This window comes from Nicotiana sylvestris, chromosome 3, assembly GCF_000393655.2.
Source record: "Nicotiana sylvestris chromosome 3, ASM39365v2, whole genome shotgun sequence".
Lineage (NCBI taxonomy): Eukaryota > Viridiplantae > Streptophyta > Magnoliopsida > Solanales > Solanaceae > Nicotiana > Nicotiana sylvestris.
In genome coordinates this window covers 156,440,268-156,449,378 of record NC_091059.1, presented here as the reverse complement: position 1 = coordinate 156,449,378, position 9,111 = coordinate 156,440,268, and the positions used below count along the sequence as shown (strand labels likewise).

Genomic DNA, 9,111 nt, shown 5'->3' with positions numbered 1-9,111 from the left:
AAAAATCCAAAAATCGACCTCTGACCCGCTTTGTCAAAACACGAGGCTCGGACCAAAACCCGATTACCCATTCACCCATGAGCCCGAATATATAATTTATTTTCAAATCCGACCCCAAAACGAGATCTAAATCCCAATTAATCAAAAAGACCTAGCTCTACCAAAATCCCTAATTTTCTACCCTTAATCACATGTTTTAGGCCTAGAATTTAATGGGTGTTGATAAAAATGGAAGAAAATAAGTTAAAGATTACTTACCCAAGAGATTATGGTGAAGAAATGCTTCAAAAAATCGCCTAAGAGCTTTGGAGAAGAAGAGGTTTGTGAAATTTTTATAAAATACCGAAAGTGTTTTGTTTTTGGCTTTTAAAATCACTGGGCGAAAATGCCCTTCGCGATTGCGACAGACCCTTCACGTTCGCGATGGGTCAGGCTGGTTAAACCTTCGAGTTCTCGTGGCCAGGACCGCGTTCGCGATGGGATATCCCCCCAAAGCCTCGCGTTCGCCTTGAGCTACGCGTTCACGTAGAAGGAAATTCCTTCAAAAAAAATTAACCCATCGCATTCGCGTGGGTACTCCCGCGAACGCGAAGAAGGAAGTAACAGAAACCCAACAGCTGAAAACTTGAAATTTTCTTAAGTCTGAAACCTTCCGAAACACATCTGAAACATACCCGAGCCCTCGGGGCTCCTACCCAAACATACGTACTAATTCAACAACATCATACAAACTTATCTGTGCGATCAAATCGCCAAAATAACCTCAATAACAATGATTTAAACCTCAAAATCAAAGGATTTTTCTCAAACTCCATAAAACATCAACTTTAGCAATTTAAGTCTGAATCACGTCAAATGACATCCGTTTTTCACCAAATTTTACAGAAATATCTTAAATCATATATAAGACCTGTACCGGGCGCCGGAACCAAAATACGGGCCCGATAACATCATGTTCTAATCAAATTTTATTTCAAATTTCTTTAAACAATTTCAGAAAATAATTTTCTTTGAAAATTTATTTCTCAGGCTTGGGATCTCGAAATTCGATTCCGGGCATACGCCCAAATCCCATATTTTCCTACGGACCCTCCGGGACCGTAGAATCACGGGTCCGAGTCCGTTTACCCAAAATATTGACCGAAGTCAAATTAGCTCATTATATAATCAAAACTTGTCATTTTTCACAGATTTTCATATTTAGGCTTTCCAGCTACACGCCCGGACTGCGCACGCAAATCGAGGTAATTCTAGATGAGGTTTTTAAGGCCTCGAAAACACAAATTTTAATTTAATTGCAAGTTTGTGTTGTCAGATTCATTCTCTTTGATTTTTGGATTTAAATAGATACGAGTGTTGAGTCTTTTAAATAACTGCTCGTGCCTTCACTTGTGCCTCTGCTCGTATTTGTTGCAACTCGTGTCTCTTTGTCAATCATTACTCTTTGACCAGCCTACGTGTCATGACACGTCATCTTTCAATCACTTTAATATGTAAACTCAATTTTTTCCAATACACTACTAGTTTTGAATATTATAAGGTATCTAAGAATGCAAACGTTCAATATCGAATATCATCTTTTGAGCTATCAATTTTCTAAATATTCTTAAACATTTAGCTTTTCAACATAGGAAAAAGAAAGAAAGAATTAATTCGTTGCTATGGCAACTTTAAGCGCGTCAAACAGGCAATCTATTATTTAAGGTATTATATATGCAGGTTACATTCTAAAGCTTTGTGTAATGAATAAATTCCCCACAATTTTAATTTATTGAATAAAAATTATAAGACATCTAGAATGTAAATGGTCACATCGAATGTCATCTTTGAGCTATCAATTTTCCATATTTGGCTTCTCAATATAGAAAAAAGAAATAAAGAATTAGTTCGTCGGTAAAGAGTGCATGCGGGTGTTTTTTTTTCTTCTTTCAGTACTTCTGGTGAAAGAGTGAAAACTAATGGAAATGACTGAAAGAAGAATAAATAGAATCGCCATTGAATTAGGATTAAAATTTTCGGGACTTAAGACTTCTTAATTAAGCCTCTAATCATGGCCCTATTACTCAACCTAGACAAAATCTTTTTAATATACGAAGATGCAATCGCATTAATTCTGTGATTCTGACTTTAATTTCGGTGAATATATGATCTGTAAAACAAGTGATTCCACTAAATGGGATCTTTACACAAATAACAAGTCAAATTTAGTGTTTACTTTTTCTAGTCAGTATACATAGATTATGTATTGATTACACATACTATAATTGGATTGTACATATATTATATATCCCGCCAACTATTTTTAGTTTAATCGATTGGGTGAGCGACTATTTAGAGCTAATTTGTCATGATATAAGTACTATACAAAACCATTAATCCTCCACCAACCCAATGCCAAACATTTTTATTAATATTAGGCTCTTAAATCCGTTACTAAGCCATACATTACATGCAAGTCCAATATAATGAAATAAAAACAGTAAAAGCCCAATATCTCAATCCGTACTTTATTCTAAATTGTTGACCAAATATGTAGAACTAGGAAATATTGTGACCATTAGAATCTGTCTCATGAGTCTTATTCTGACCATTAGAATCTGTCTCGTGAGTCTTACTCTCCTCCAAATTACCAGTCTCTCTGCTTCGCTTCTCTTGTGCAAGATCAAGAAAACAAGGGGTCAACATAGTTTCATATTCAGGCACTTTAGCATAACCAGGGAAGTAATTAATATCAATAATAAGATATTGATTTTCAACTCTATTATCCCTTATCATATCATAGTTAAATAGATGCAGATTCATAGCATTCCTCAGTTGATTAGACACTTCATTTATGAATCCCATAGGAGGCATCTCAGCGGCTTCCATCATTTTAGTAAGACTCTCATCACTCTGTTCTTGATCAGCAAAATAAGATATCATAGAAAAAGGAATTAAACTCTCTGAATTTCCCATTTTCTCCTCTGTTATATCAGCCAACGACTTCCTTTTAACACATTTCACGTGATCCCCAGCTACGTAAACCTTGAATATAACTCCCCCGTGGTTCACGAATTCCTGTAATACAGTTGGTGGTTTAATTCCGTTTAATCCGTCTTGGTTTAATACTAAATACATCTGGTGAGCGTCAGCTGTTGCATTTGCGAGCATCGCCTTTGCAATTATGGGAAATTTCAACCCCTCACGAGCGACAACGTCATGCAATGATAATTCAGAATCGTTTGAATTAACGAAAGCTTGCTGCGGAATACCAAGATTCTCCATTTTCAATTGACTGACTACGTCGAGCATGGATACTCGATTGTGTAGCTTCTCGATAGATTCAATCGGGTCGACGATTATGGAAGTTGGGTTTTTGAGGGAGAATTCTTCCAACTGTTTCTTCCACTCTGAGTCATAGAGTTTGTGAAAAACAGAATCAAACGGACCTTGTTCGACCAATGGTTTGTCGAGATCGATAGGAATGAGATCAACGCCATGTTCTTTGGCGTGAATGAGGAGACAATCTTGGATAAAGCTGCTGACGCTTCTAGGTGCAAGAGCGTAACCAATTCGAAATCTCTCTCCAGCTAAAGATTCAGACATGGCTACACAAAGAGGAAAATATAGAAATGGTGAAATGAGATGAAGATTTTATTTAACGAAAGGATTTTAGAAATTGAAGGTTAGTGAGTGTGGAGTATGGGATTGGTATTGAGGGTGTATTTATGGACATGCAGAGGAAGGATAATATGGCAATAAGAAATGGAGTAGTTAGCTTTTTAAAAGTGTAAGTGGGAATTAAAAGCAGAAAACGACATGCATGGCAATTGAAAATGGACGTAACTTTGTTTAAAGTGTAATAACACGAATTAATAAGCCAAAAGACAACATGCATAGCAATAGAAAATAGCTACGTATTGTTATTTGGAATAATAATTAGGTAGCTACGTTGTAAAGTGTAATTAAGTGCGAATAAGCAGAAGAAAAGATGGGAATGGAAATAAAATAAATTTAGCTTTTGTTTAAAGCGAAAATGCGAATAAGCATATTACAACATAGCAATAGTAGAAAATAGATAGCTTTTTATTTTTAAACTATAAATAGGAATAAGAAGATGAACAACATGCAATATTCAATAAATGGCTTTGTTCAAAGTGTACCTTGAGATTATCAAAAGGGTGAGTATTCACGTGGAGCTGCTCTAGGAATGAGAAGATTTGGGAATCCCCACTTTTATTTTCTCTATGTTTTAAATTGTATTTGGCCGTCCTTTACTTTGACACTTTGCAACGATGCATGCAATAGAATGAAGAAAGGAAAAAAAACGAGGCATGCAATAGAAATGGAAAGCTTTCTAAAATAAAAGTATGTATATAACTGGAAAAATAAGTAAATCTGTGAGAATATGCCCACGCGGTGGAAAGATGCGCTGGATTTTACAGTGTCGCACCAACGTCAGTTTTCCTCAGGCTGCGTCAAATTTAGTCTAATAATTCGCTCAACATGTGATATGTCAATTTCAGTGCAACTCGTTCAACATATGATATATATCACACTATTCATCTTCAATTTGAGTTACTTGAATTTAAATCAAACTGAAGATGGATTAATTTGATATATTAATCCATATGTTTGAACGAGTTGCACTGAATAGTTTGATAGGGTCAAATTAATCCATCTTCAGTTTGAGTTAAATTGACCATATCAAACTATTCAAGTAAATATGATTTGATTATTTATTAAAAAAAATAATAATAGTAATATTCAATTAAGTTAGCCGATTATGACTTGTTATTTAGCTCAAATTGAAACTGTCATTCGGACCTAACAAAATTTAGATGACTTGAGTTGTGACTCATTTATTAACAAAATCTATTTTAACCTACCCTTATTTAGCCAAACCTCCACCAAAATTGACACCCTCACTTGGTTTCTATAGAAACTACCAAACAGGCCATGTCAGATGATTTAAGTTTGGTTAAACCAAATCTTACCTATAAGATTAAAAGGACATGTTTACCACGAGGTAGGCACGTATACGCAAAAGCTTGTCTCTATAGGATTTAGTAAAGAAATAATTGTTGCCTAATTGAAAAAGAAAGGGCATAGTAAATAGCAGTTTGACAAACCATGTTGTCACTCTTTATTTCACTAAAGCAAATCTGACTAACTAAAAATAGTTAATGAAAATTGAACTTTAATATATTGTGTATTGTTCTTGAAAAAAGTAAGGAATCTTGAGTACAGTTTGAATTCTTATTGTATCTTTCTTTGACAATATTTTCATTTTTTTTACAACTATGAGATTTTGGAGGTAAAAAATTATGGTAGAAGATTAGTAGGCAGTTGAGAGCTTCCTCTTTCCTTACCAGTAGTATTAGTAGCTCTCTCGTATTTTTATGTTCTTATATCTCTTATATCATATTATTTCGTTCGCTTCAGTTATCATATTTTACTATTGTTACTAATTGGTACTACTACTACTACTACTACTTCTTTTTCTTCTCACCTTTTCCTGACCCGAGGGTCTATCGGAATTAGTCTCTTTACATTCATTAGGTAGGGTTAAAATTTACGTATACACTACCCTCCCCAGACCCCACCTGTAGGATTAAACTGGGTTTGTTGTTGTTGAGCTCAAGTATTCTAGTACATCCCCCCCCCCCTAACCCACCACCACCAAAAAAAAAAAATACATCCAAGACATGGAGAATGATCAAGCAAAGGTCAACAACTGCAACCGTTGATTCCACAATCGGCTAATCAATTCAAAGCAAGAATGGTGTGCACTCTGAAAGTAGAGGAATAAAGTTAGTTTTCTTGCATCAAGGAACCAAAATTTGTGTTACTCAAATTTTGTCTCAGCATACATAGTTGCGTATACGTTATGATATGCATGATTCTGTGTATCGTGATTTGAAACCGGGTCTCGTGTTCACAAAAACCAATTAAGAGTCCATTGGGATGAAAAGCACAAGAAATTTGTTTACCTCAAGCTTCCAACGAACTCTCCACAGCAAGCTCTGCAGTTTCTACTACTTTAAGTTTAAGATGCACAAATTAAAGGTTTTTCATTTCTTTCCTGTCCCTTTATTGTTTCCCCCTAGTTCTTTAGTTTTTCATTGTTGGCAAAACGCATAACTGTGAAGGACATTACTTAGTCATCCTATACTGACCATTGGCCTAGATCAACAAAATCATTCTTTTACGAGAACCATATAAAAGCAGCAACAAATCTCTCAATAATGATCAGGGATGATGATTGATGATACCAGCTCCTGCCTCACCATTTCTCCAAGCTCCAGAGCAACACATCATATTTCTAAGACCGAAATTTGTTATGGGGAATTGGGTATTTTATAATCTTCCAACTGGTTCAATTAAAAAACTGATGCCAAGTTCTTATGTTGCAGTGAGGTGTGTTATTTCCCATGTAAACCAAGAATGACAAAACTGAGACACTAAATTATTTGGCCATTGAGCTATTCTTACTGTTTAAACATTGTAGACGGCCTATTATGTAGATTGGAATTTATTTTTTTATTTTTTTGTGTGTGTGTGGGTATGAGAGAGAGACCAAAGGCACTTCTGTGCATTTCTCTTGCACGCCCATAGATGTAATTACAAATAACGCAAGCTCACATATTATAATGCATACTATCAGTTCATTTCATTTCCGTAGCTTTTAGATAGATAGCTACGTCTGATGAGGAACTAATGTTACAATAGAAGGAAAGGATACGCGCTTAGGAGACAAATATCTTTAGCAGATAGATCATGTATAATGGTTCTTATTTTATGTCAATTTGCTTTTTTGCGCGATAACATGAGCTAGCTGTTTATAGGAACCCACAGGAGGAGGAAGTACTTTTGGTCAGAAAAAAATCATATTAAGCTGGGTGACGTCGATTGAGAAGACAAACAAGATCATACCTCAAAATCATTCATATGTTTTCAGTGACACCAATTTGATACAAGATTTTGTAAATGTGATATCAGACTCTGCAAGAATGCCTTTGTGTACACAAGATCATGCATCAGTCACGCTAGTTCAAAGTCTACATGGTAATCAAGAGAGTGCAAGATTAAGTGGAACTGATCTAGATATGAGAAGTCAAAAGTACTTTACAGTTTACAGTGATCCTCAAAATGAGACAATACTTGAACTATGACTCAATGTCACTTCAGGAGTTGCTTCAGTTCACAGTTCATTACTTCAATATATCTCTTCCCTGACAAAAACGGTTGTACCATTTATTTTAAATTGTAAACTAAACTTATCACAACCATGTTGAGGATGAGATAAACATCCATGCTCGAGAACAAAATGTTTAGCATCCCAAGGGTAAAAAAACAAATAAATGCACAACCAAAGATGAGGCGGCCAACATTTTCGAGAGTACATCCCAATTGCAAAAGTTGAATATGAGACTGAATATGGAACAAAGACCCTGTAGTCCTCATCGAGTTTTATATAAACCCTGTGGTATTGTAGCTTAGAAGGCAGCACTACATAGCAATAGACGATACATGTAGTAACAACAACAAAACCAGTGAAATCCCACAAGTAGGGTCTGGGGAGGGTAGTATTTACGCATACCGCCGACCTTATGAAGGTAGAGGCAAAGCAATCTAGCAAAGCAATTCCAACTCACACAATATAGCATGTGGACAATACATATTTAAACAACTCTCATTCTAAAAAAACTAGCAAAGCAATTCCTACCTAGATAACAGCCCGTCTACAATGTTTATGCAGTAAGAATTGCTCGACGGCCAAATAATTTAGTGTCTTAGTTTGTCATTCTTGGTTTACATGGGAAATAACACACCTCACTGCAACATAAGAACTTGGCATCAGCTTTTTAATTGAACCAGTTGGCAGATTATAAAATACCCAATCTTTGGATTGAACTACAATAATCTCTTACACTAGAAAGAAAGTCAATAATTATCAGCTAACATACCTTACAAGAACATACAGTCAGTAAAAACAGAAGAGCATATCCAAATAAGCCTGTAAATAATACATCACCTAGTGTTTAATGCCCAAAAAAAGGGGGGGAAATAAAACAAAATGCCCATGAATAAATTTGATAATTCCACTAACAGTAATAGAGTGGTATTTTAAAGATTAACCTGGCTAAGGCAATTATGGAGCCAGCGTCCTTTGCTCAGAAGAAGAAGACGGGTTTTCTTGACGAAGCTCCTTAATAACAGCAGCCAATGCCTCAGGGTTAAAACCCAAATCGCAGAGGGAAATCAGAACAGAAAGAGTGTGACGATCGAGGCCTGTGTCCAGAATATTTGACATATGAAATACCAGCTCTAGAGAATCACGTGCTGTACGTGCTGCCGCCGGATCCATTTCGACAGTCTGTAAAGCCAGATACTTGAACATAAGAAGTTGAAAACTACCCAGAATTTAAGCTGAAAAGTTAAATTAGAGCCCAAGGAATGGGGAACTGAAAATTTACTTGGGATTTTGCTTCCTTTATGTGAATCGAGGATAGAAGGTTGCTGCTTCAAAATAGCTGCACTGCGAACGGGCAAAGATTTGGGCGGATCGCCATTTGACAAATAGTATGTAGTTGGACTTGGGGGAAGTGGTTTTCTTTTTATTTTTCCTTTTTCTTTTCTTTTACATATATGGTCCCTTAAATTTGGAAATACTCTAGTTTCGCTAGATTTTGTTGAAATATTTTGGTGAGGAGAGAAATGACAGCCGGTATACTAAGTTTTCGCTATGGCGGGTCCGAGGACCACAAGAATTTATGCTACGCAATTTTATCCTACATTTGTCCAAGAGATTGTTTCCATTAGTGCTATTATTAGGAGAAAATGAGAAAAATGGTCCCTCATGTTTGAGAGTAAGTTCAAAAGTAGTCTTAAGTATATATTTGTCAAGAAGTTAATATTTTTGGTCTCCCTCAAATATTTAATAAACGGTATCTGTCAAATTTGACGGAAACTTATGGAAAAAAATAACGGAACTCGCATTTAGAAGTATAACTATTATAGTTTCTGTAATTTTTGATATATTTCTAGTTTGGTGCATCTTTGTAAAATGTACTCTACTATTTTTTTATGTCATTTGTCTAGTGCAGTTTTTGTGTTACATTTTAGGAT

At 35.6% G+C, this 9,111-nt stretch overlaps 2 protein-coding genes across 6 annotated transcripts; both read right to left on the bottom strand.

Annotated features, from left to right (window-relative positions):
* Positions 1-2,538: 2,538 nt before the first annotated feature.
* Positions 2,539-3,585, bottom strand: LOC104235587 (inositol-tetrakisphosphate 1-kinase 2-like). Its single transcript, XM_009789387.1, has one exon. It carries the CDS (start codon positions 3,583-3,585, stop codon positions 2,539-2,541), a length of 1,047 nt encoding a protein of 348 aa, XP_009787689.1.
* Positions 3,586-5,757: 2,172 nt separating this feature from the next.
* Positions 5,758-8,593, bottom strand: LOC104235586 (mitotic-spindle organizing protein 1A-like). Of its 5 annotated transcripts, none has more exons than XM_070171110.1 (3): positions 8,460-8,569; positions 8,122-8,359; positions 5,758-5,773 (listed from the first exon to the last, which is right to left on the bottom strand). In XM_070171110.1, the coding sequence occupies exon 2, from the start codon at positions 8,348-8,350 to the stop codon at positions 8,135-8,137; it is 216 nt and encodes a 71-aa protein (XP_070027211.1). In that variant the 5' UTR covers positions 8,351-8,359; positions 8,460-8,569; the 3' UTR covers positions 5,758-5,773; positions 8,122-8,134. The 5 variants fall into 5 exon arrangements, with proteins under 5 accessions (XP_070027211.1, XP_009787687.1, XP_009787686.1 ...); XM_009789385.2 differs by lacking the exon at positions 5,758-5,773 and adding an exon at positions 6,910-7,214; XM_009789384.2 differs by lacking the exon at positions 5,758-5,773 and adding an exon at positions 7,886-7,999.
* Positions 8,594-9,111: the final 518 nt, after the last annotated feature.

Bases quoted from the DNA above. Each gene is read 5' to 3' on its own strand.
- LOC104235587 (XM_009789387.1), bottom strand. From the start codon at position 3,585: ATGTCTGAATCTTTAGCTGGAGAGAGATTTCGAATTGGTTACGCTCTT.
- LOC104235586 (XM_009789386.2), bottom strand. From the start codon at position 8,350: ATGGATCCGGCGGCAGCACGTACAGCACGTGATTCTCTAGAGCTGGTA.